We start from the raw sequence: 24992 nt of genomic DNA, 5'->3' as shown, positions 1-24992 counted from the left end.
GCTTGCTCTTTGTGCTGTTTGCCCCACGTATGGCATGCATGCTAATCGCCATGGAAACGCGTCGAACCGGCCGCAGGTGAAGCCGAGGACGGACCCGAGGCTTGGCACCAGGGCTGTTGATAACGGGGAGTAATGGCCGCGTCGCGTTTGACATCGGCTCCTATATATCCCGGCGGGGCTCGTGTTGCCATCTGGTCTCTACTCGGAGACATCAACACCACACACCATGGGCGCTGCTTCCAAGATTGACGAGCCGCCGCAGCGGCGGCGTGAGTAGACCCACTGGCGCGCGCTGACCCCAGTGACGCTGTTCGAACGGTACGCTCTCGCGACGGCCAACACGGGCAACCCGATGATCATCAACTACGTCGTGCAGTACCCCGCCGCCGAGATCCCGGCGGTGCAGGCGCGGCTGCCGGACCGCATCGCATACCTGCAGGAGCAGCTGCCGATGCTGTCGGCCCGGCTCGTCGACACGCAGACGACGAAGCCCGGGTGGCGCGCCGGCCCGGCCTGGCCGACCGCCGCGGTGCTCGCCGCCGCGGGCACCCCACCGCCGCAGCACGGCGAGAGCGAGCTCGCGGCCATCCAACGCGCCGAGCTCGAGCGGTTCCGCGCGCACGACTTTGCCGCTGGCCCCGTGTGGTCGGTGCGCGTGTTCACGACCCCGGACTCGGCGCACGGCTACGTCTCCTTCATCACCAACCACGTCGTGGTGGACGGGACGGGCGCGCTGCGGCTCGTGACCCACCTCCTGTCCGCGGCAGCACCGACCATCCCGGCCGAGCCGTTCGCCTCGCGCGCAGTGTACGAGAAGACGCACCCGATCAAGCCGTCGGTCGGGTTTCTGCTCCCCGTGCTCTGGCGCGAGATCATCGTGCCCAACCTCCCCGGGTTCCTGCAGCGCAAGTTCAGCAAGGGCGAGCCGTGGCCCGGGATTTTCGAGTCGCCACTCGGCAAGAAGCTCGACATGGCGCTGGCCGGCATCCCCGCCGACGTGGTAGCCAAGCTCAAGACCGCGGCCAAGGCGCGTGGCGTGGCGACGCTCCACCCCGTCGTGCAGACGGCGTTTGCGGCCGCCGTGTGGGCCGTGTTCCACAGCGACACCGAGCCGGCGCTGCGCTTCGTCACCAACGTGCCCAAGTCGGAGCGCAACATGGACAAGGGGCACTCGAGCATCGGGGTGTACGTCGCGCTGCTTGAGAGCGGGGGCGTCATGTCGGGCGCGCAGCAGTTCTGGGCACATGCCCGCGCCGAGGCCAAGACACTAAAGGCGCCGCGCACGCTCGCGAAGGGCCGCATGGTCGTCGGCCTGCTCGGCTGGATTCCCGATACGGGCGTGCAGCCCGCGCCCAAGGGCGTCGAGGGGACGACGACGGGCTACGAGCGGTACCTGTATGAGCGGAGCACTGCGTCCGCGCCGTTCTTTGAGAGCCTGATGATCTCCAACCTCGGCCTGTGGAGCCTGCCAGAAGGCGCGACCGACGGCATCTGGGGCCAGAGCAACCACCCGTGCGCGCTGGCGCTGGGTTCGAGTGTGTACTCGCATGACGGTGGGCTGCGGTGCTCGACCACGTTCTGGGAGGGTGCGCCGGCGACGCGCGCGCAGGTCGAGCACGTGCACACGGTGTGGATGCGGCTGCTGGAGCGCGCGGCCGACGGGCTCGGCAACGACGCAACGATCGCCGAGGCGACGGCGGACTAGGCGTGTATGCAGTTCTATGCATCTACTACTCTATGGCTGCGCTCATCCCCGCAGCTCGGGGTCGGCGACCAGCCGCGACATGGCCGGCTCCTCGAGCCACAGGCTGACAAACACGCCGGGCTCGTACCACTTGCCCTGCGCGAAACCATCACCGCGCGGCACGGCCTTGCGCCCGATGACGAGGTACCCGCCGAACCCGTGGACCAGGTTGTGGACATAGCACGGGCGGCCGGCGCCAAAGTCGGCGGCGTACAGCGCCGAGCGCGCCCAGTTGGTGCTGCAGACCGTCGTGTTGCCGGGGAACACAATCCACTCGCGCGTCGGGTCAAGGTCGTGCGCGCGGCGGTGGAGCCACGCGGCGAGGCGCGGCGCGGTCACGCCTGCAATGGCGGAGCGGATGCGGCGCGCGGTGGCGAGGCGGCCGTCGGACGCCTGCACGTCCCCGGCACTCAGGTTGAACCCGAGGCAGACGTTGAAGCAGCCCGGCGCCTCGGTCGGCAGCGGTGGGTCAAACCGCCGCCGGTCATCGCAGGCAACCTCGAAGTCGAGCTTCGTGTCCGGCGCGTGCTGGCGCGCACGGGCGATCAGGCGGAAGAGGTGCGCCGCCAACGCGTCCTGCGGCGACACAAAGTCGTCGGTGGTGCGCGCGGCGAGCGTAGCCGCGTGGATGCGCTCCACGTCGGCGGCGGAGAACTCGAGGCCGTAGGTGAGCGGCTTGACCGCGCCCGCCGTGTGCCATGGCGGCGGGGTACCACGCTGCCGGCCGCTCGCGGCATCGAGCGCGTCAACTTCGGCCGGGGGAGCAAGGGCCGTGTCCAGTGCCGCCGGCGGGTTATCCTTGCCCTCCGGGTCGCGCGCCCACGAGTCGTAGCGGAACACGTCGAGCGCCGCCTCGGCCTCGACGAGGGCGGGGTCCGGGCCGTCGGCATCGAGGTCGCCCGCGGCGAGGGCGTCGAGCGCCTCCGTATCGAACGGGCGGGAGGGCGGGGCCGCGTCCTCCCCCCGCGCGAGGGATGTGTGCACCGCCGTCCAGTCGTGCAGGAAGGTGCCGAGCGCGCCTGCGTCGAACAGCGCGTGCGACGAGGCAAAGCACAGCGCGGCCGCGCCGTCGGCGAATCGCGTGATCTTCACGCCGGCAGTTGCACCGTCGCCGCCGTCCCCACGCCCCGGGTCGGCTATGGGCTTGACGAGCTCGGGGCCGAGGGAGAGGTCGTACACCGCGTCGAGGGTGTACACGCCGGCGTGGCCCGCGAGCGGGGCGGGGAGCACGTCGACCAGGCTGCGCGCATCGTCGACGACGGTGAAGCGCACGCCGGGGTCGTTGTCGTGCCCGGAGGACATCCACGTGCGCTTGTACCGCTTCGCATAGGGGCGCCCCTCGTCGCCTGGCTGGGTCAGGCGCAGGCGGCCAGCGAGCTGGGGGTACGACGCGAGCACGGCGCCGAGCGAGCGGCGCAGCGCGTCGAGGTCGCGCAGTGGGCCAGCGGCCTCCGCGTCGTAGAATACCAGCCCGGCCGCGTTGGGCATCGACACGGCCGGCACACACACGAGCGGGATGGGCCCGGTGGTCGGTCGCGCGCGGGGGCTGGGGTGCACGCGGACGTCGAGGACTGGTGTCGTGGTGGTCTGGGTGGCCTGGGTCAGCGCTGTAGGTAGGGGGGTCGCACCATTTGTGATGGGGCTCAGAGCAGCTCGTGTAGCTCGGTATTATAGCTCGTGCGTGCCAGTACATACAGCGCGAGGGAGAAAGTGCGATGTCGAGTTGCCCGCGTTGTTGCGATGAAGCGAGTCGAGCGGGATGAGGTCATTGACTTTTCGGATCCGACGTCAAGTCGGCTGCGGCACGAGGATGGGATGGGCGACATCCAAGTCGCCGCGCTGTATTGCAATGGCGATGGTGGCCACCTCGACGCTGAGGGGATGCTTGGTGGGACCCGCAGCGGCCAAGTGGCCGACGTCATGTATGTACAGTAGGTAGGCCCATCGCGACCCCTGGCAGTTGGCGCCTGGCCTGTACCCGCCCGACATGTCCAGTGCTCTCGCACTTCTGGCGTTGGTTGTCGGGACACGAGCTGGCATTCATAGGCTGTTGCTGCCGCCCTCGCTCGTACATATGTACGCTTTGGCTACACTTCCGGCACCGGTCACTACCTAGTGCTCTGATATCGCTACTCTGCTTCCCTTTATCTAGGCCACGTGTGTACAGCCCTTCCCCCCGAAGAGGAACGACCAGGTACACGCCCCTACCCAGCCCATTGCATCCCACTCAAAGTTCCTCTTCGACTGGAAGACACGCAGAGCATAGTATGTCTTCTCTCCTAAGTCTCCGTCGACGGGAATGTCGTGACCCCACATTCTGAGAATGGACTGCAGAGCGCGGACGTAGTCGGTGAGCTTTGAACCATAGGTAATCTTCTGTAGAAGCCTGCCCAGAAGGTCGGCGTCGACGTAATCTGGATCAATGAATGATGGCGTCCAGTGTCGCTGGTAGTGCAAGACTGTGGCGCGAGTCCTGGCACCCCAGAAACCACTGATGGCCAACCGGCCGCCTGGAACGCCGCGCTGGTTCAGGATGTGCTGCAGTGCCCTGACAGCCTCTGCTGGCGACTTTGGGGGTCTGGTGTGCACTTCCCCCCCCCCCCCACCGGACCATGTTGAGTGGTGCGTGCTAGAGTGGTCAGCTGCGGTGTGAGGGATGAAGCACTCACGTTGCGCTGTTCGAGATGGACCACGTCCTCGCGGGTGTCGAGCGTAACCAGCTCGTCGTCGGGGTCAAGCTGGTCCACGGCGACAACACCATGCCCCTGGACGTCGTTGTGAGGGAGAGCGACACCCGCCGAGAACAGAGAGAGGAGAGTGGCGGTGACGATGACTGTGAGGCGCATGGTGGTGCGAATTGAGCTGAGTTCGAGGTGAGAGGGGTGGCGTCAGACGCGAATACTTATCTACCGTCGACGGGGGCTCATCCTCGGTCATTGGGCAGGGAGGGTCATCTGGGCTACGTCTGTGACTGGGCTTCAACAGTGGGGTGTTGGAACGTCTGGACGATGAGCACGCATATTACGGCACGCGGGCAGCTTAATCTTACTGACGCCGCCAAGACGATGGTCACTTGATGGAGACCTGCACAATGTGCAGGGGACGGCATCGAGCTTATTGACCATATGTAGTTATGTACCTACATCGTTAGAATCGGAACACAGCGGCCAGGCTCGGTGTCGGCTATTGCGTCAATGCACAGCTTGAGCTATAGATGCGACATGTGACCTGCGGAATCAGAGGTGGTCGCTGTGTCGCGTCACACATAATCGACGCTGGAGTTGAACAACACCTGGAACGTGAACGGGGCACGCTCCGAGATTAGAGTTGGTGGGCAGCAGTTCGCAGAGCTTATCTTCGTCATGAGCACAGTTGGATTCAGCTTGCGGGATCGTTTGTCCAGTCAGACTCGAGCCTAAGACACGGCCAGCTTGCGTTGGGTCGTCTTCACGGCTTCGTCGTTAAGATACGGAGTAGTGGGTCATGTGGGCCCACGAGACGTTCGCTATGCAAGTCATCTGCTGCTGTCCGATGGCGAAGTGGCCTCGTCCACAGCGAGGGCCAAACAACGGCATTCATCTTCGGACGGGGGGGGCATCGGGCAACGTTGCAGTCAACTTTGCCCGTTGGCCACTTGCCCAGCAGCCCCGAGCGTGCAACGGCGTTGGGGATGTGACGGAGAAGGGGTTGTCGACGGACACGGGCGTTCAAGAAAAGAAGCAGGGGTGCCGCGTGCGGTGGACGTCCGTCCCTGCAGTGAGCTCGGTGACTCGTTTCATGAGCATGTGTATGCGTTGTCAATCGGCAGACGGCTTCTGAGGGGGTTCCCCATGCTGGTGCACAAGTTGAGTCATGTAGTGGGCCGGGTAAGTACATGCCGGTGACGCTCGGTAAGAAATGCGGACGGTGCGCCACGCATGGGCAAACGAGTTCAACCTGAAAACTCGGAACACATTTGTGGCGCGAGCGAGGCTGAGCATCGAGAAGCACATCTGCACTGCATTGTGATCATGGCCTCTCGTATAGTACATTATACTGATACCCGGAGGGCCCTGTCCTTGCACCCATGTGGGTCACTATAAGATCTCCATCACTGTTGTGGAACGGGCCGCGTGAACGAAGGGTTGCCGTATTGATCGATCCCAGCCCGTCACCGCCACAAGAAGCAGCGCGCAGTCAATCACAAGCTGCTCCTCAATATCCGTGCCTACATACCCAGATAGATCAAGATATTTTGGAGGAAAGTGCTGCCCACAGGTCCCATTCGATATCCAGTGGCCTGTGCAATGCCAGTTTCTCGAGTTGGTGGCTTGGGCTGCACTGCCTTTTTTGTTCGAGTCATACGGTGCTGCTCGTCTTTGCGCTTTGTTCATTGCCATCGCCCATTCCAATCCCGGGGAGCGTCAAGTGATCAAGATTGCGGTGTGGTCCGTCGAGCGTCCGGCCGAGGATCACGGGTGGTAACGGCTCTCCTCCGTGACCAGTTATGTCCCAATCATGTACCCTGCTCTTTTCACACCTCTGCCTTCCCCACTTCAGTTTTTTCACAATCCATGCCTCTTCGAGCACACTGGACTACATAACACCCGGGAACATCATTGTGTGTCATCGTGAAACGAGCGACTGGTACATACCCCACCTCAGCGACAATTCATGTTTTCATTCTTGAAGCGGGGCCGGGTAAGCTTGATGTGGATTGCAGGAGGAGGACAGTCCTGATTCCCAGTTGCCCGACACGGGTGAATTGGAGTGTATCCCCTATGGCACCAATGGGCTCAACTTCGAGGGAACCAAGTACCTCATATTCGGACGAGAAGAGTTCGACCTACCTTCCGATGAAGGGGCCGAATTTCGTGAGGCGAAGATCCTGTTCTACCTGTGGCAGGGCTTTCAGTGCTTGGATTTCTATCCCGAGAGAATGGTTCGTTGGAAGTTACTCAGTGCTACGCGCCCCGAACATTTCTTTTATCGAGGGACTCGGGTTTCCAAGATCTTCCTGAGCATTAGGGATATCCACCCCCGTGTCGTGCGGACACTGTGGTTTGAGGCACTCTTTAAACACAGCTGGGGGAGGAACGTCGAGTTCTCATACCGGGTGGAGGAGAACTCTGCATGGGTAAGCTTCAATGTTCGAATTTGATGGCAGCATCTGAATACAGGCACCCAGGAAGCGGAGCACCGCAACGCCATCATTAAAGAGATGAAGTTGAACATGAACAGTGAGAGATCAAGGGACCTTGCGAACAAGTATTCTCTCAAGCTACCCAAGCCCGCTTCCTGTCCCCCCTATCTCGGTATGGGCGAGGTAGAAGCGACATTTTGGGGGCTCGTCGACCCACTTGACATCCCAATGCTTTTTCACGGCGAATGGCCTCTGTATTTCCCAACGCTCCGGGAGCACTCCCGAAGTCATCTGGTGATGAAAGAACATATCAAGTTCCTGACCGCAGTCATGCTCTGCATGTGGGCCAATGGGGATTCTCCACTCTTCATGGCTGTTTTCAAGTGGTCACCTGAGCTTGTAGCTATGGATATCCGTCGCGCCAAGTTGGGTCTCATACTCCCCCTCACCCATCTGCAGAAGATGATGCGATATCTACTCGCAGAAATTGCCGCCAACAAGACAAACCCACCGGGGGCTATTCAGGTGCAAGCCTGCGCTTCCATTCTTTACGCATCCTGGGATGACGGCACATGGGCTGCGTGTGATGCAGACAAAATGGAAGGCAGAAGAGACACACTGCTCGACCGTCTTGAAATCCCGACGGGGGAAAGCAACAACAAACTCCTCCATGCTGTCCGTCTTTCCTTGGCCTATTCGACGATGGCACTGTTAACCACCACCGACAACGATGGAGAGGCGACTACCGTGGGTTTACAGCTATGACAAACCATCTCAAGTGGGCGCTCACTTTCAGATGGCGGCCTTTTGCATGTTTAAATTCAAGACCCAGGTTCTTGATCGGCGAGATCATTTCGTTCCACTCTGGTCTAAGGATGTCACGTTTGAGACGGACAGCCAGAAGGCTCTGTTCAAAGACATGGCTTATTGCGTCTCGAAATCCGTTCTTATGTTAGCGGGTGACCAACAACATAGATGCTTATTGGGAGTACTCGGGGACGGTTGATGAAAGTTGTCATGTACATATGTAGATACTTGGTGGTCTGTAAGTAGGCACAGTCGTTCGTTCAAGGACAGTGTTGCAACATACAAGCAACAACGAAGAAAGCCGGCAAACTCCGCCGAAGAACACCAACTGTGTATGTCGGCCTAAGGGACAGTGCTTTGAATGGGCCACCCGTGAAGTAACGGTCAATGCATTCGCTGGAGGCTCATATGGATATCGACGGAGCAGCCTATTGCGGTGGTTGGCTGGTGGTTTATCTAAAAGCAGCACCCTCCAGCATTGTCGCCGAACGCGTGTCCTCCTTTTCGTCTGGTAATCCCGTCATTCCGGGAGTCGGATTCTGGGCCGCATGGGATGTTCAACTTCCTGGTACACCCCAGAGGATACAATAGGGATCAGTATGCACAGCTTGCGTGAGTGCACCAAGGCGCGAGGTAAAATGCAGGAACCAACAGAGGAGTATGGCAGCATTGCCGCCTCTAGGAAACAGGAGGTAGGGCTATGTATTGCCTAGTCACTCAGCTGAGAATGCACTCTCGCCACAGCGCCGTTCCCCAGCACATGCCATAACACCTCTATGCGACAGATCGCTGGAGCAGGGTGCGCACGTACCTGGACGCTTGGGTTGTATGCTCCAAGTGAGGTGCGCCAAGAAGGAGATGGTGAAAGGCACCGCTAAGTACATGTGCCGGTACAACGATATCACGTCCGACGCTACGCCCACGGTTGACGGCGAGCAAGATGGCAACGTCGCTAAACCGCATTTGCTGAATCAATCTACTGGGCCACAGATTCGTGCAACACCGCATCCAGGGTAAGCAACAGCACGAGACGTGTAATGCGTTGGGGATGCATTCCAGGGTACTGTACTTGACACGAACCGTGCGCTGGGTAAAAGTCCACTGATGCCACTGTGGCCAGTGCGGCCGAAACAACGATACCGATGCCATCAGGTGTGTTTTTCAGACGCAGAGGACCAAGCGAGGGTGGAAGCACATGCTTAAATGGCAAACCTGGGCCTCCGTCTCTCGTCCGCTCCCTTTCCCAGGCGACCTCGTGCTGGCAGTAAACAAAGTGTCCCCATGGTGCCACCCCCAGACCTGAGCTTTCTCGACCCTCGGCCCTGGGTACGGAAGATCGAAATCGATCCACAATTTGTCCCTCCGTCTTGTGACGAGGAGCGGAGGCGAAAGCAAGAACAAAAGGCCAGGACATGGGAGGACAAGGTGGAAGTGGCATCCCTTGAAGCACAGGGACTAAAAAATGACCTAGAGGTAAGTACATGAAAAGACACATGACGCTGTACCGGTTCCACTAATGAGAAGGTGAAGATCCCGTTGGTGGTCAGCATCAGGGCTTGGAATGCTCTTCATCCAATCGCTGTAGACACTGCGAGGGATCGGCCTACGATGGGTCAACGAACGGGTGGTGAGAGTGAGGATCCAAAGAACCCGTTCATGCTGACTCAAGCAGAGAAATATGCACGCCAGCTACGACAGAAAGCCACCTCGAGCAGTGCAGCAGTAGCCGCTCCTGGGAGGCCACCCAGCAACTTGGCCTCCTCAGTCTCCTTCAGCAATCCCGTGTCCACTGTCCCATCAGTCTCAGAAGCATTAGTCGCCAATGCGCAAGATGGGGGAGAGCAATATGTCATCGTACAAGGCCAACTCACGAATCCACCCCCCCCCCCCCGGACGAAGACCGAGAGACCCTCCCGTATTTGTCAAGTGGCCTAAACTTCCAGGGATCGAAGTTCCTCAAATTTTCGAGCATGCCAATACTGAAACTTGCGCCGAAGGAGCACTGGCGTACGGAACGATTGTGTGGTTCTTCCATGCACTTCTGAGTACCGCTGAGGAAAACTCGAGCGGCAAGTCTGGCCGCATGGAGACCGGTGCTGCAATGGCCGCGCTTGCGGCGAGTGCGGTTCCCGTGTACGGAGGGCACCTTGAAGGGGCGGTCAACTTGGCATCCGATCTCATACAAGAAAGGGAGCGTGATCATATCATGGCTCAGAGGAAGAACTTCACGGCGATGATAGACACCACGCAAAACCGGTTCGCATCCCAAGTTCTCAACCGCGCCTGTGATGGACATCTGCCATTCGCGGCGGAGGAGAATGAACCGCTTGTCGGCAACGACAAGAAGGACTTCACCGCGACGGCCTCGACCGCGTTTAAAGCTCTTCTCAGGGAGATCCAGTCCTCACGAGTAAATTGAGGTCATGGTTGTGGCCTCGATGAATGATCGCCATCTGAACGCAGGGGTCTAATTGATGAGGATGTATGTACCTTTCGTTCAACCATATGAATTCGCTGTCATCGGCCCTTGGTTACGGTTCTAACGAGTACATGACTTTGAACTGTTCAGAGGAGTGCACACTTCAAAGTCTCAGACTATCACGATTGTTACAGCCCAGCGGTGGTTCGACCTGCTCTTCGGCAGATCTTTGTGGCTTTCAAACCAGAAAGTTGAGGTCACCACCCAACGGGCCTGGAGTCACGCGAGTTGACCAGTGTCGTCTTAGTTTGGTCCACAAGCGTGTTGGTGTTCTGCGTCGAGTGGTTTTCCAGCCAGATCCATGACTTGAGCGAGTCGAGTTCACCGCTGGTTCCGAGCCGAGCCTCGAAGAGACGAGCGCCGCGAGGGAGGTCGCTGTAGCCTCCGTATCCCGTGTGGCTGGGGTCAACTACGCCATTCCAAGCCCACTCACCGGCCATAGCAAAAGGTGAACGGCCCGATACCCTTGTCGGGACCGCACCAGTCGTTGTAGTGGTCGTGCCCGCTCGTGAGGGCGATGAGTCCCTGGCCGTCTGGACCACCGAGAGTGGCCGTGACTGCCGTCCAGAACACGATCTCCGGGTTCTTTGCGTTGAACGCCGCGCTGCGGGGTCAGCCTCGCTACCTAGTGCCACTTACGCCCTCTTGCCCTGGTTGGTGACAGTCTCGCCGTTGATGCCAGGGTGGGCCGCGGGGTTGGGGTTGACGTCCTTTGTCTGGATGGTGAGCGCGGCCGTCGGCGGGATGTGGACGTAGACGAGGGACTTCGGAAGCTTGCCCCACGCCGCCTTCATGTCCGCGGCGGTCGAGTTGATCCAGCTCGCGGCCTTGGTATCGACCCAGTCCTGGGGGTTGGTCGCAGCCGTGAACACACCGGAGCGGCTGTCAAAGAACCAGAGGAGAAGGGAGGGAACAGTGGCCGCGGCGTCGGCATACACAGGGATGTAGTAGTTGAACGCCCCCTCGGGGTCGACCGAGCTGTCCGGGTTCCGCTGGGTCCATGACAGAGCCTTGGCCTGCGCCTTGTTCTTTTCAAAGTCGTAGCTCGCGCTGTGGGTGATGTGAACGCTGTGGTCGTGATTGCCGTACGTGGTGGCGAACGGCGTCTTGGTACGGAGGGCGGGGCCGAACGCCCAGTCAAGGTAGGCCGTCGCGTTGGACGCGAGGGCGTTCTCGCCGTTGGTCTGGTCGCCGCCGAACACGATGAAGTCGGGCTTCTCGTCGTCGAGGCAGTCGTTCATGACGCGAGTGCTGTTGCGTCCCTAACGTCAGCGGCTGACACGCACCCGAGACCCACCCGCTCGTCCGCCCACGCCGACCACCCATTGCGCGGACCGCGTTCGCCGTAGTGCAGGTCGGTGAAGTGCGCGAGCTTGAACCGCCCGTTGGTGAAGGTCAGGCGCCTTCCATCGGGGTACGGGTTGACGGCCGCAGGCGATGCGGTCGGGACGGCCGCGACGAGGGGGAACAGTGCGAGGAGAGCGCTGGCGAGCATTTTGTCGGGGAGCTTGGACCGGGAAGAGGGCAGTCCCGGGTCTGACTTTATAGACACTGTGCGAGACACTGAACGTAGTGCACGTTGGTGAGTCGCCTCTGAAGCCTGACCCAATGACCTGGTTACGAGGAAGAAGTAGCCGATGCTGTCTCACTATCGCCCGCCATCGGCGCCACTAGATCGCGATAGCGCAGTGCACCATGCGCTCCAGCACACACGTGGTGGCCACCGACCGCCGGGATATCATCGGGACGACACTTCACTGGGCTAGTAAAGGTCTCTGAAGATGTCCGGAAGCCATGGCCTGTCCGATAAAGGCGGTCCCGAGTAGTGGCCGGGAAACGTGCGCTGAGTTATGCTCCGGGTGCTGAGTGAGTTCCGGCCATCGATGTGATCGGTGTCAGTGTGAGTGCGGGGGCATTCGAGGTTCGAAGTTTGTATGCACTGTGGAGTAGCTTGGGTGGGTGGACACACCGGAAGGCATTGCATTCAAGACAACCTCGGTCCAACTGAAGCGGTCGAAAAGCGGGTCGTCTTGGTAAGGCGCCGTCGATGACGGGCAGAGGATTCGCGTCCGTCCGACGATGATCGTGCGGACGACAACTCCTCTGGATTGGAGGGAGAGGTCCTGTCCGATTCGCATTGTGATACCGTGTCCCTCTTGGATTGAGACTTCTCCTCTGGCTTGGATCGAGACGAACCCTCTGTCTTGGGTGGAGGAGACTTCTCTGGCTTGGACTGAGCCTTGGTTGGAAAGGGATCCACGCCCGGGGGACGACGAGGTGATTCCCCCGCGACCACTTCGGTCTGGCCTGTACCATTGTTTCGGTAGTATTCGACGGCCGTATGGACACGCATGGTCAGACTGCTCCAGCGCTCGTACTTGAAGTTCTCGAGATAGTTGCCATACTGGTGGGCGCAATGGATAGCGTAGGTTGAGGACACCTCGGCGGCTTTGATCCGTGCGGCGAGACTGATGACAAGCCGGAAGAGCTCCTGCACATTCTCCCGCTCCATCTTGATGCCGCAGACATAGTCGGACCAGGGAATCATGTAGACGTCGTCTTTGGGCTTTCCGCCCTCCAATTGAACGATAGCCGCGTCGTACTCCTTGCTGAGGCTCTTGAGGTCGAGCTCAAAGTCGGTGAGATAGGCGAGAACCTGGTGATCATGGGTGGATAGCCAGGCGCGGGGGGCAGGTGCTGTTGGAGGATGGAAGGGGACCGCTCCGTAGCCTGATCCGAGCGGGTAGGACCCGGGCATCGGCGCCTTGGAGCTCAGCCCAGCCTTACGACAGGATGAACTCACTCTCGCATCGTAGTAGTACGAGGGGTGGCTGTAGTGGTACGGTGGTAGGTAGGGCACGCTGAAGGCCATTGTAAGTGGGTGAGGTTGAGCATTCTCCTGCAGAAGACAGCGTCCTAAGTAGTGTCGTCGCCGACGTTTTGAACAACGCAACTTGAGCAGGGGGCGGCAGTGTTCATAGCAAAGGTGTCTTTACGGCAAACAAATGCGTTGTGTTGGGGGAACGACAATCCGTAACAACAACATGGCTTTCGTTGTGTAAGTGGGTAATAGGCGTGGTTGGCGAGAGACAAACTCGACCAGTGCCGTCCAGCTGACCTATTGTTCAGGCCTCAGGACAGGGTGTCAATGCCAAGTAAACGCGACGTCCACCGTGTCGTAGAGGCGTACCTTGGAAGACTCGCCGCCGCCGGTTCGATGACGTATGATCAAATTAAGCGGGTACCCCATCGAACAACAGCTCGACACTTGCCGCATCGCTCCGGTCACGGCTGGGCAGGTTTGATGGCGACAGGAGAGGCATTGTGGGCGCTCAGGTGGCGCCGGTATAAAAATTGCAGCCGCCAGGTGGCTTGGCATTGTGTGAATGCGAGGTTGCCGCGGCGGCAGGCGGGGCGCACCGATTTCGGGGCCTGCATGCTCGCCGACACCGGATGTCTCACTGTACCAGGTGGAAGGGTGGCGGCGGTGGTGAGTGCGCAGTCATCATGTGATGGGGCGGAGAGCCTTGGTGTTGCGCCGACGGTACAGACCCACTATCGTGGGGCCGTGCTCCGCCAAGGCTGGCCGGGTGGGAGTCTAAGGGCACAGCTGATACATGCAAGAGTGGTACAATTGTCGGACGAGGATCTCCACCAGGGAGCATCCACAGGAACTTCTAGGCCAAGATAATGGGTCCACCCGGGCGGGCTCATGGCGATGGAGGGGGTGTGAGAAGGGCCGTAGGTCGGGGCTTCTGGCCTATCCTGGGGTCACGCGGAACATATTCGCGTGGGGTACAGTCGGATGCAGTGTTGAAGTCTGGGGAAGAGAGGACTGCCGCAAGGTCGAAGCATGCGGGTGATCGTGGGAGGCCAGAGTTCGACGCCCGCTGGAACCCGGCCGCGCTGGGCAGGTGGTATACTCGTGGTGAGCGAGTCATCAAGGCCTGGTGGATGTGAGCACGAATGCGTATGGTCATGCACTGTACTCACGGGTTTGACTGGCTCAGGTGCTGGCTTGAGCTTGAACGGACGCGTGCCATCGGCAAAGCGGACCTCGCGGGTTGAGTGCTGGAGCTGGTAGGTGAGCAGGTGCCATCACCGCTTCTCCGTGGCTACTCACTGTCGATGACATGGCTGTGATGCGGTGTGTTCTCGTGTTTGCGACAGGCAGTGGTTGATGCTCACAGCAGTATCATCAACGGCCTTCTTATAACTCATCGTTCTTCCCATCAGCTCCAGATCCAAGGCCCTCGGTCAAGGTCACCTGCCGCCCATACTGATGCATTACGCACAGGTCGCGATGAACAATGAACCATGGCTGCAGCAGATCACGAAAACAAAGCCGGCGCGTGGGCAGCGGCAGCAAGGGACTCGGGTGTTCGGGCCCCCGGTGGCGGCGGGTGTGGCGCGGGCGTGGCGCGGCGTGGCGTCGACAAGGCGTCGACCGGGTCCCTCGCCTGGCGTCAGTGCCGGACCCATACCTTGGGCGCCGGCACGTCGTCACGGAGAATCACCCCCATGCTTTTCTCCCCCTAATCGTTCCTGATTGACAGCACAATGGGATCCGAGAGAGAGCCGTGCAGGAGGGTGCAAGAGGCTGCCAAGCTGGGGCCGGCGGCGCAGGGCGAGACAGCCAGGAGGCCAAGAAGGTGGAGCCAATAGGGCGGTCGGTTGAAGACCGAGGTGTCGGCCGGCTTCGCGTGAGGTGGACCTGGGATGCATGAGGTTGGGGGGGGGGGGGGGGCGAGGTGAGTTCCAGCCCGCATCACGATTCCCGTGGCGTCAAGATTGTGATGCGCGGGGAGTGGAATGATGGACGACGCGCATTCAAGTCACCCTCCCGCGATGCTTGATTACGGCGACCCGCTTGATTTGATAAGGTGTGGTCGGGTCGAGCAGCCGCAGCGGCCAAGTCGACTCCCGCTCAGTGGCTCAAAGGGAATAGTGACGTCGATTACGCGCACAATTTGCTCGTCACGCCTCGCGTCGCCACCCGGCCGCTCCCGCGCGTATGGCGGAAGTGACAACCGACGTCCACCCTGACCCTGTCCCTCCAGTTCACATTCTTCATTCCAGCACACTGGATCGACAGGCTTGAAATCGCTAACCATACGTCCCCCTAACTCTCCTCAAGCAACCTGCTGAACCTTGTTCGGCGCAGTGACAATGTCGAGGTTGTTCTTGATGTCCTCGGCGGATCCTGACGGCGTGGTGGCCACGCTGCCCCACGGGACAAACTTGTCGCCGAGCGTCGGGGTGAACTGCTGGAGGAAGGCAGCTGTGGGCTTGCCAACCGCGTTGGGGAAGTTGACGGCCAGCGGCCAGATGGGGAAGTTCTCCCAGCTGGCCCACGCGACGTTGGGCCACGTCCATCCCGGCTTCTTGTACCCGGCTGGGCAGGCGCTCGGCTTGGTAGCAACGTTGGCGTCCCAGCGGGGGTTGCAACCCGGGAGGTTCTTGAGCGGCTTGTAGTAGCCAAGCTCCTCGTCGGGCACCTGTCCGCGGTACCGACACGCACGCGCCTTGGGGATGTTGACGGTCGGCTTGAACGCCGGGCACTTGGTACCCTCGACATCGACGTTCTGGAAGCACTGCTTGTCGGCGAGGGCGGCCTTCATGACGTTGGTGTCCCATCCGTTGACTGTGGGTGAGCTAGGCCATTGACGAGACACTTACCAAAGTCGGCGTGGAGGGAACCGCCGAGCGTATCACCGGTGCCGAGGATGAGGTTGATGTCGTTGGGGCCCTTACGCCACTTGGCCGCCTGCTGGGACCACAGTGTCCAGTACACCTCGAGCTGTATGGTGGGATAGCGCTTTGGGTGTGCTGGATATCAGCGCAGTCACCACTGACTACTCACTGATTGGGCACTTGATGCCGAACTGGGGGTCCGGCTTGTTGTTGCTGTTGAGCGGCCACGCCATGTGCGAGAAGTGGTCGGGCGAGTCAAGCGCGCCGGTACCACACGCCGGGAACTGGATCTTGAACGTGAACTGCCAGGCGGGGAGGTTAGTCGTGCCGCTGTTGGTGTTGTTGGGTAGGTACTCGGCGAGATTGGCGAACGGCGTGTTGTACGAGATGCCGACCGTCTTGTCGCTGCGGGTGCGCGTAGTCGCCGTGCCCGAGATCATGCGGAAGCCCTCAGGGAACGGCTCGGTCTTGGTGTTATCCTGGAACATGTAGTACGCGCGCGCGCCCTTGAGCCACGCGGCCTCGTACTCGCCGGCCCCGTTGATCCAGTACAGCGTCGGGATCCAGTAGTTGGACTTGTCGGCCTGGATCATGGCCGACGTGCACTCGGCGCCTGTGATCTGTGCGTGCGTGTTGAGCTGGTTGCGGAAGTTGTTGGCACCAAAGATGGTGTGCGCGTGGCCCTTGTCGGCCGTGTTGCCTGGGTCGACGATGGGGTCGATGCGCGCGTTGAGGAGGGCGCCCAGCTCGACTACGAACTGGCCCGCGTCACCGGCTATGGCCACGTTCGTGGACACAGCCAGGAGGGCAAGGAGGGCTACGGTGATCATGCTGTTCTCCTTGAAGAGGAGGGGATGAGTTGCTTGTGTTGTCGTCTTGGTCGACGAGATGAGCCGACTTACATGCCTCACCACGGCGCCCTTCAAGTCTACTCGGATGCCACTCTGCCGGCTATGCGCAGCCTCTCGTCACGTCAGGTCCCCTTGGTCCAGGCATCGGAGCCCTCGACACTCGCCTACTGTAGCTCTCGCGGCGCTTCACCTTGGGTTCCAGCCCGAGCAAGGGGAAAAGTAACCTAGACGCTGATCTCGACATCGACCTCCTCACACTTGCTGTCCATACCGCTCACCTGCGCTAGGGCGGCAGGACGCGGCAAGAGAGCGGAGGTGCGGAATGCACGTGAAGGGAAAGCCGCGGCAGTGGGGATCACCGCACTACCATCGCCTCACCCGCTCAAGACACCGACCGAGGGCGATCTGCCGTTGCCGCACCACAGAGTTTGTCACTTCACGTGCCCCCCTGGTGTTCTCGAAGACTGCCGACGGAAGACGCGCATATGTCGACGCGGGATTGGATTGGTTGTACTGAGCCGCACACAGGGGTTGACTGGACATGCGTGGGCCCAGTTCTGGCAGATGGTGTCGCATGTGGAGTTGGGTGGATGCAACAGCCTTACAGTTCGTAACGCGCACCTTGTGGACCAGGGTGGCCCTCCCCGACACCTACTGCCGTAATCATGAAACCCGTTTCCGTTGCTTAAAGTTGGCGCTTGCGGTCAAGCATGACAACCAGCAAGGCGGCCAGCATTGGTTGTTCCGGAGTAACTTGTCACGTTCCTGCACTAGGCGTGTCTGAGGCCTGGGCTCGATTGTCAAGGTGGTGAAGTTGGGCATTGTGCGGACATCATCGAGCGTCAGCTCTCCCAGCCCATGTTTCACGCCCACGACATGTTGAGGATAGACTCACGAGAAAGGTTATGCCAACAGCACGAGAGTCCCAGACCACCTGAGACGAGCGGCGGAGCTCTCCACTCGACATAGTCCAACTCAAAATGACCCGCTTCCCCTTCTCCCTTGTGATCACCACAACCTTGTGGACTCCCGTTTTCTGGAAGAGGCACCTCGAGTTGAGTCACGTCGAGGGTATGCCTAAAGGGGTTTGTGTTTGCTCTTGCTCCAGCAAACTATGCGCCGTGAGGTTACCACTGCGGGTGCGTTTCCAATCTAACTCACACTGTTTCCGCTGTAGCCTATCTCGGAGCGTCAACGATGAGTTGCAGGTCGATGAGGTGCAGACAGCGGCGACCCCCGCCAGACATTGCTATGGACTGCTTGCACAGCATTTGCACTCACTGGCAACGCACATTGCCGAATGTGAGGACAAAGAGATGCTGACAGGTGCGCGACGAGTTGCACAATGCAACAACACCCCTCGTCCGAGGCCACATGCCATTGTTCTGCCACCACCTTTGGTCTCAACGCCGCCACTCGCACCAGCCCGAAGACAAGACAAACTGGTAGGGGCAGTCCTGCGCGCTGCCTCTATCAAACAATACTCACTAGGATGGTCGTCTATCGTTGTCACCATTGAGCACAAACGGCCACCCCGCAATGACCAGATCAGCATCCGCACCGACTGGGGCGCGAGTCATCTCCCACTCGCACCAACTGACACAACACTACAACACCGCTGCTCGCCATGAGTTGTCGTGTTCCCGCACCCAGACTCTTGTGCTCACCCATCCACCCTCGAGTGTGCACCGAATAAAACGACAGCCGCGACGAGTCAACCGATTCCACCGACCCACCGACCCACAACGATGCCACCAAAGAAGGCCAGCACCTCCGCCCCGTCCAACCGACGCGACACACGCTCGACGAGAGGTGGACGTGGACGTCGCGGGCAGCCTTCGACGTTCAACAACCGTGCATCACGTACGCCGGTACCTGGTCCAGACTGGCCATACCCACGGCCACCGCTACTCCCGTCGCCCACTCCTGGCGTTTCGCCCAACCAACCCAAGTTCCTCGACGGTGGCGCCCACGCACCTCGGGAAGTTGGCACCGCTATCGCCGAGTGGCGCACCACCATCGACGAGGCCTTCGCTGGGTACAACGACCTCTTCGTGGATCTCAACTTTGTTCGAATCCCGACGACCCAGACCGTGGACTACGCACGGTGGAAGGCTGCCCACCACCTGCTCAAGACCGAGATCGAGGACGCCGAGTATTTGCTCAAAGTGTTCTTCACGCTCGACCAGCGCGTGCAAAATGGAAGCCCTGAGGAGCTGGTATCCAAGCGGTTCCGGGAGATTGTGGCACGGTCGAATGAGTTCTTCGCGACGTACAAGGACGTGATCGATTGGATGCCTGGGCTCATCGACCAGGTCAAGGCGGCCGCTCCACCGGTTGACAGTGTGTATCATCCAGTGATTCCAAAGAGCCCGGTGCCGGGCAGGGGCCTTCCACTGTAGATGTTCTCCATTGTAGATGTTCTCCATTGTACAGACTATGATGAGTAGGAAATTGGCGCCTGAACCTCGATGCATCGATAGGCCACTTCATATGTACTGACAGACTTCCAACCAATCTGCCGTCGACGCCACCCCGTCGTCAGACTGGACAGGCATCACAAATCACAACTTTGACTACAACTTCAGGTCGTGCATTCCACGTGCCGTTTCCAGAAGCGTGGCTTCGTCATTGGTGGTACACCATACCCCCTTGGCAAAGCTCCCCATCGCCTGGTGGAAGAGGTCATTCGCGAGATTGTGCGCCACCCCCGTGACGATGCCATTCACATCGCGATTCTCGATGCGGAGGATAAGACGCGCCATCCGCCCTCGGATATCAGAGTTGTCTTCCATATCCGTCTCCATGATGATCTTGGCCTGGAGATAGAACCGAGGGTGGGCGGCGTCAAGGCGGGGGCGGAGCTCGGTGAGCTTCTCGAGACAAGCTGTCATGGCCTCGTACTGAATCCTAAGGGCCGCCACTACCCCCTCAAGGAAGATGCGGATTGCGGGGAGGGTCGAGCAAGGCTTGTTCACAATCTTCGCAACGAAAGCACACCGCTCCATGTAGCCCGCGGGCGTGAATGGGTCCTGGTCTGTTAGCGGGCCGAACGGTACAGGTACAGGCACTCACGGTACGCGGGGGGTTGGGGGTGCCGCCAATGCGCAACAGCTGAACTGCGAGCTCCAGTTCCCCGCGCTGAATGACAGCACCGTCGGCGACATTCGCCTCTGCGTCGCGGCCGTGGCTGGGAGACTGATTCAGCGACGCAGCCTGCGCGACGGCCAGGTTTCCGCGATCGTTGGAGAGGATCAGAGCCTGCTGCAGGGCGGAGTTCATGGCTGCGGCGGCGTCCATGGTTGTAGTAGCGGAGGTCGGTTTGGAGATGGGGAGTTGGTGGTGGACGAGTTGGTTTTGGACGAGTTGGCGGTGGATGGGTAGGCGGTGGATGAGTTAGTTCAAGAGCGACGGACAGGACCCGGTCATCCACTTTATCCCACTCTCGGGTGCCCCAGTGATGACTTGCGAGGGCGGAGTGGTGGTTGACTGGAGGGCGAAGGCAGCCTGGGGTTTTTCCACACACCGCACTCGCTCGCCACACGACAGGGCACACATCCAGGCGGGGCGCGTGTTGTCAGCAACGGGGCGCCATTGTGCATACCCCTCGACTCGTCGACTGCTTGTCCATGACAGCACTTGCTTCAACGCGCCTTCCTGTTCCGTGGCGGTGATGAACACACCCCCGACGGGTTCGCTGCGGCACTCACTACTGCACTACATACCGTAGAATCAATTGCATCTCTGGGGCCACAGCATCTCCAAGTTGGTCGACGACATCAGATGATCAAACTACTTCTCTACGCTATGTGCATATGTAAACCCAGGAGATGTTCGATTTGATCAATTTGGGTCTGCGCGCCCCGGGCCCAGGAGAGTCCTCTCACTGTCCAAGACCAACCACTCGGCAATCCTTGACATATGGAAGGCGTCGAGAAACAGCTTCTGGGCGGTGTAGCTTGCTTCCAAGCTGGTGATGATACTGTTTGGGTCATGGTGTGTCATTTGGACGAGGAGGCTCTCCATATCCCCCCGCAGGCGGCAGGCAGCCGCCATTTCATGTTCGAGCCAGTTCATGAACGTGTGGTAGGTCTGAGGGTTGACGATGGGTGCTCCGCGGTCGACACGGAGTCGACGGCAGCAGTCATCTATCGCGACAGCCTGGATGTTGAGCACAGCGATGCCGCCCTGGAGGAGAATCTTTAGGCGATCATGGGTGGTTGGACAGGCTAGACAGTAATTGCGCAGAGCCAAAAGGCGCTCTATGTAGCCATCGTGTGTGAGGAAGTGCTGTTGACCGTGAGTGGGGGCCGCACAGTGCGAAAGGTGAGTTGAGTGAGCGGACTGAAGTCGCCCCCCCTTGGCCTTTTATCAATCCTGGGCTGTGTGATGATGGGGGCAGGAGAGTGATGGCGGTGGACCACAAAAGCAGTGCTGCGCCTGCCACAGTCCAGAGGCCACGCGGGTCTGGAACAAACAATCAGGAGCACCATCAGTGATCAAACAGCATTTGTACGGCTATTGAAGTGGGAGGACGACGTGTGGGGTCGTTGACAGCTTGTTCTCTCCACGACAAGGGTCCCTCCGGCTGGGCTTCAGCCAAATGGACCTGTTGTCAAGCTCACACCACATTTCATTCTTCATTCTTGCCGAGAACTACGTCGCAGCTCGCTCTTCTTAGCACCTGGCAGAACAGTAGCAGATGTGGCCCCAGGGCCAGCCATCGTCGAGACAGCGGCCGCCGCACGGCTTTCCGTGAATCCTGTGGCACTTGGCCCTGCAGCCGGACACTCCTCTGAAAGCGCAGGTGAGGCCCCGCCCCTTAAGGCCGCGTTTCTCCTCTCCGCCATCAACGTCCTTGTCATCAGGAGTGGCACCCTCTTGAGCCGCGACGTCAAGCTGCCCAGTTAGTTTGATCGAGTGAATACATCCTACTCACGACTCGCACACCGTCGATCTTGCCTTCAAGGCAGCTGAGGGAGCCATCGTCCTTCAGCGTGCAGGTCGTGTTGTCGGTGGGGTCGTAGAACGACTCGGCGGCCTTGGCGGTCGCCGCGAGGATGGTGACAATGGCGAGGAAGTTGACCTTCATTCTAAAGAGTTGCGCTGGGTCTGGAGTTGAGGATTGGGGGGACAGGATGAAGACCAGTGTCGGCTGCTGTCGCCCGCCTTTTATGCCTCGCCGTCGAGGATCCTCGGCTGTGTCGAGTGACTGGAGGTGAGGAAAGCTGAGCACCCCTAAATCTCGACTCAACCTTACCTTGGGTTCCGGCAGATCCACTCAACTGCAAGGTGCTTGAGGTCAACGTTTGCGCCACCCCAAGCGATATCGAGGCCCTTCCCACGCCAAGTGCACCTGACGGCGTCAGACTCATCGGCAGCCCTCGGCCAGACGGCCATGGATCGCCGTTACCGTCGGTTACGACTTGGCATCCCCACCGTGGACGAGTGGGCCACTGCCCATGATGGAAGAGTGGAGTTGACGTCACGATAACAGTGATCCGCCAAGATCCCGAGATTACAGTTCGCCCACCGAACGTTGAGTCTATAGCCGACCACGGCCGCCCATGGTCGGCGCCGGCGACGGGGATGTAAGGCCGCGAGGAACGGACACTGCAAACTCCGCCACCCCCGTCGATAGGCTGACACGCTTGACAGAACCTTGAGGAGGGCTGCGGGCATGTATCCTCGTGTGCGGTGCAGTGGTGGGCTGTGCCGTGCAGGGCGCGCGGGTTCTGTTGCAGGCCCCATCGCGGCGGGTGTCGTATGAGGCCGCGGTGACCTGTTCAGTGAGGAGTGGGACACCGCCGAGGTCATGTAGCCGGTGTATTCACACCCACACAAGCGGCGGTGCCCGGCAGGTCCCACGTCTCTGCTACTCTCATAGGAGACAGATTCGTCACCTTGCGCTTCGGGAATCGATTCATTCTTGCCACTACATTGCTTACACTGAGCTGACAGATTCACCTTTGCGGTCCGTTCTTTCTTCTCGTTCGGCATGTTCACAATTCGCAGCAACCGCGACACCTTCGGACTACTCTGCCACGGGCGTCACGGTAGGGAGGATGATCGGTATGTCCGAGGTGTCGGCGACGCCGGTTGGGGTGTACCAATCGGTGATGGGGGGGACGGTGACGGGGGTGATTGGCGCTGTTTCTATCAGAGTCAGCTCCCCACTGCACAAGTGACCCACAGTTGACTCGGCAAGACCTGCCCGAGTTGACGCAGGTCGTGCCGTTCGGACAGAAGGTTGCGCCCTCTGCGCCTGTCAGCCATGCCCGCCTTGCTGACTCACTGGTCTCCGTACAGCAAAACGTGAGCTTGGGGACACACCAGTACCCGTTGCTCTTGCACTGCAGCAGGTCCTGGAGGCCGCAGCCGACGACGCCGGACACGATGGACTGGCCGGACGGGAAAACCGTGCCAGGAGGAGGGAGGGTCGGAGGCCACCTCGGAGGCCAGGTGGGAGGCCATCTGGTGCCGCCCGGGGGAGGGACGGGGACCTTGTCGATGGGCTCGGCCTCTGCGACCGGAGTGGCTATGGCGGCCGTGGCGAGGAGGAGGAGCAGGGCTTTCATCATTGGGTTGGGGGCAGGGTTGTGTGGAGAACCGAGGGGGAAGCACAGGCTGGGGACGTGGTACAAGTACGTGAGAGCGGCGCTTCGCTTCCGACAGTCTGCACTCCACCGCGCCTTGTGAAGACCGCACACCGTCGCGTCGTAGACCACTACCCTCGCGACGAAGGTCGCAGACCGTCGCTCGATCGTCGACCGAGGCCGAGCGGGCGTCATCTGATCTCGGATGCAAACCGGCATGCCGCGAGCGTCCGCTTCTTTGCCCCGGTGGTGCACAACCAGAACGTGCGTCGCGGCGGGCACATGGAGCCAGAGGCCGCGATATGGTGCGGCTGTAGCTACCCTTACCGAACCTTCTGTTCCGCCAAGACATTCCCGACTGCCACACAGTGGTGGGAGGTGCGGTCGTCCCGAGTGATAATGCCCCAGGCTGATCTGAGCCTCTCGCCGCGGGCGGTGGTCATAACTGGCGTACGGGATAGAGGCTCGGCCCAAACAGGCCGCCTCGCACCTCTTTCGCACCGGACGCCACCCTCGCACCTCCACCACCCCGCTCCCTAGCTGCAGCAGACCCATCGGCCGCTTAGCTCAGCTGGTTAGAGCATTGTACTAATACCACGACGGTGTCAGTAATGCAAAGGTCGGCAGTTCGATCCTGTCAGTGGTCAGACGTTGGTGCGATGCCCGAGTGGTTAAGGGGAATGATTAGAACGTGCTCCGACGAGGAGGAGGTCTAGATATCATTTGGCGTCAGCCGCCTGGGTTCAAATCCCAGTCGCACCTTTTGGCGTCGGCCGCTTTGAGTTCAAATCCCTGTCGGACCTTTTGGACGTTGCATGGTCTGAGAGGTCGACATGTTGGTTGAGTTGGGGAGCAGGGAACGCGGGCACGGCTATCGCGGACCGTGCAGTTCGGTCGGCCGTCGGTAGTTGGTCGGGACCGGTCGTCCCGTTCAAAGAGAGCAGTCCATGCCTCACTACAGATTGTACTGGGCTATGAAGCGTCTCCTGCCTCCCCATGGCCCGACTTCGGGCTACTGGCACTCGAGGCCGCGCTCGACGTTCTTGTGCCTCTGGGCGAGGTCGCACGACGCTGCCCTCACCGGCGAGTTGCACCGTGCCCCCCTCCACTGGTCCTGTCGGCGTCAGATCTCCCCGCAGTCGATGCCCGCCAGACCACCCGACCGACTCACACCACGGGGTACAGCGGCAGGTCGGGCAGCGCAAACCTGTGCCCATGGCCGCACGGCACGGCCGCACAGCGCGACCAGCACTCCTGCCGCGACACGGGCGGGGGTGCGGCCGCCTGGCTCTGCGCCGGGGCGCGCTTGTGCCGTCTCTCGGCTGGCGGGCGGGCGGGGGGCAGGTGCTGCCGTCAGCGTGGAGCGCGCGTGCACGTACGTGAGCTGGGGGTCGGCCCGGGGTGCGGCGCGTCGTGTCGTCCGGAGCTTGCGCCGGAGTGCTTGGTCGGGCGGGCGGCCCGCTTATGTGGGGGGCGTGTTGGGGCACCATGCCGTGCCGGACCGGCACGGTCGCGCGTGGAACGACCCACGGCGCGGCGACGCTCGTCGGTCGCGCGGCGGGCGGGGTCGGCGCGCTGCGCGGCGGGGCCATGCGTGTCGAGTGGAGAGTGTAGACAACATTGCTGTCGCCAAAGGCATGCGGCGTGACGCTGTCTCGTTGTGACTGTGTACGGGGCGAACGTGGTGGGGATGGGAGGA

At 60.6% G+C, this 24992-nt stretch overlaps 10 protein-coding genes and 2 non-coding genes across 12 annotated transcripts; 4 read left to right on the top strand and 8 right to left on the bottom strand.

The window, feature by feature from the left end:
• Positions 1-226: 226 nt before the first annotated feature.
• Q8F55_003299 (uncharacterized protein) lies at positions 227-1705 on the top strand (the record flags this gene model as incomplete). The annotated part of the gene is made up of 2 exons (XM_069351844.1): positions 227-269; positions 303-1705. The coding sequence occupies 2 exons, from the start codon at positions 227-229 to the stop codon at positions 1703-1705; spliced, it is 1446 nt and encodes a 481-aa protein (XP_069209262.1).
• A 42-nt stretch (positions 1706-1747) lies between these two features.
• On the bottom strand, positions 1748-3666 carry Q8F55_003298 (uncharacterized protein; the record flags this gene model as incomplete). Its single annotated transcript, XM_069351843.1, has 3 exons — positions 1748-3331; positions 3611-3617; positions 3662-3666. 3 exons carry the CDS (start codon positions 3664-3666, stop codon positions 1748-1750), a joined length of 1596 nt encoding a protein of 531 aa, XP_069209261.1.
• A 226-nt stretch (positions 3667-3892) lies between these two features.
• Positions 3893-4590, bottom strand: Q8F55_003297 (uncharacterized protein; the record flags this gene model as incomplete). Its single annotated transcript, XM_069351842.1, has 2 exons — positions 3893-4267; positions 4414-4590. The coding sequence occupies 2 exons, from the start codon at positions 4588-4590 to the stop codon at positions 3893-3895; spliced, it is 552 nt and encodes a 183-aa protein (XP_069209260.1).
• Positions 4591-10349: 5759 nt separating this feature from the next.
• On the bottom strand, positions 10350-13024 carry Q8F55_003296 (uncharacterized protein; the record flags this gene model as incomplete). The annotated part of the gene is made up of 6 exons (XM_069351841.1): positions 10350-10551; positions 10586-10756; positions 10792-11414; positions 11450-11703; positions 12349-12916; positions 12956-13024. The coding sequence occupies 6 exons, from the start codon at positions 13022-13024 to the stop codon at positions 10350-10352; spliced, it is 1887 nt and encodes a 628-aa protein (XP_069209259.1).
• An 838-nt stretch (positions 13025-13862) lies between these two features.
• On the bottom strand, positions 13863-14287 carry Q8F55_003295 (uncharacterized protein; the record flags this gene model as incomplete). Its single annotated transcript, XM_069351840.1, has 3 exons — positions 13863-14099; positions 14146-14229; positions 14276-14287. The coding sequence occupies 3 exons, from the start codon at positions 14285-14287 to the stop codon at positions 13863-13865; spliced, it is 333 nt and encodes a 110-aa protein (XP_069209258.1).
• Positions 14288-15284: 997 nt separating this feature from the next.
• Positions 15285-16676, bottom strand: Q8F55_003294 (uncharacterized protein; the record flags this gene model as incomplete). The annotated part of the gene is made up of 3 exons (XM_069351839.1): positions 15285-15796; positions 15832-15981; positions 16016-16676. 3 exons carry the CDS (start codon positions 16674-16676, stop codon positions 15285-15287), a joined length of 1323 nt encoding a protein of 440 aa, XP_069209257.1.
• Positions 16677-18445: 1769 nt separating this feature from the next.
• Q8F55_003293 (uncharacterized protein) lies at positions 18446-19099 on the top strand (the record flags this gene model as incomplete). The annotated part of the gene is made up of 1 exon (XM_069351838.1): positions 18446-19099. One exon carries the CDS (start codon positions 18446-18448, stop codon positions 19097-19099), a length of 654 nt encoding a protein of 217 aa, XP_069209256.1.
• A 174-nt stretch (positions 19100-19273) lies between these two features.
• Q8F55_003292 (uncharacterized protein) lies at positions 19274-19997 on the bottom strand (the record flags this gene model as incomplete). Its single annotated transcript, XM_069351837.1, has 2 exons — positions 19274-19729; positions 19773-19997. The coding sequence occupies 2 exons, from the start codon at positions 19995-19997 to the stop codon at positions 19274-19276; spliced, it is 681 nt and encodes a 226-aa protein (XP_069209255.1).
• A 1377-nt stretch (positions 19998-21374) lies between these two features.
• Q8F55_003291 (uncharacterized protein) lies at positions 21375-21789 on the bottom strand (the record flags this gene model as incomplete). The annotated part of the gene is made up of 2 exons (XM_069351836.1): positions 21375-21596; positions 21637-21789. 2 exons carry the CDS (start codon positions 21787-21789, stop codon positions 21375-21377), a joined length of 375 nt encoding a protein of 124 aa, XP_069209254.1.
• Positions 21790-22731: 942 nt separating this feature from the next.
• Positions 22732-23278, bottom strand: Q8F55_003290 (uncharacterized protein; the record flags this gene model as incomplete). Its single annotated transcript, XM_069351835.1, has 3 exons — positions 22732-22847; positions 22891-22956; positions 22993-23278. The coding sequence occupies 3 exons, from the start codon at positions 23276-23278 to the stop codon at positions 22732-22734; spliced, it is 468 nt and encodes a 155-aa protein (XP_069209253.1).
• Positions 23279-23849: 571 nt separating this feature from the next.
• Q8F55_003289 lies at positions 23850-23940 on the top strand. Its single transcript has one exon. It is a non-coding gene; the product is annotated as a tRNA-Ile (tRNA).
• Positions 23941-23946: 6 nt separating this feature from the next.
• Positions 23947-24055, top strand: Q8F55_003288. Its single transcript has one exon. It is a non-coding gene; the product is annotated as a tRNA-Ser (tRNA).
• The last annotated feature ends 937 nt before the right edge of the window (positions 24056-24992 follow it).

The sequence above is a fragment of the Vanrija albida genome (assembly GCF_041260175.1).
Source record: "Vanrija albida strain AlHP1 chromosome Unknown contig_3, whole genome shotgun sequence".
Classification (NCBI taxonomy): domain Eukaryota; kingdom Fungi; phylum Basidiomycota; class Tremellomycetes; order Trichosporonales; family Trichosporonaceae; genus Vanrija; species Vanrija albida.
The sequence above is the reverse complement of the archived record's forward strand: the minus strand, read 5'-3'. Positions and strand labels throughout refer to the sequence as shown.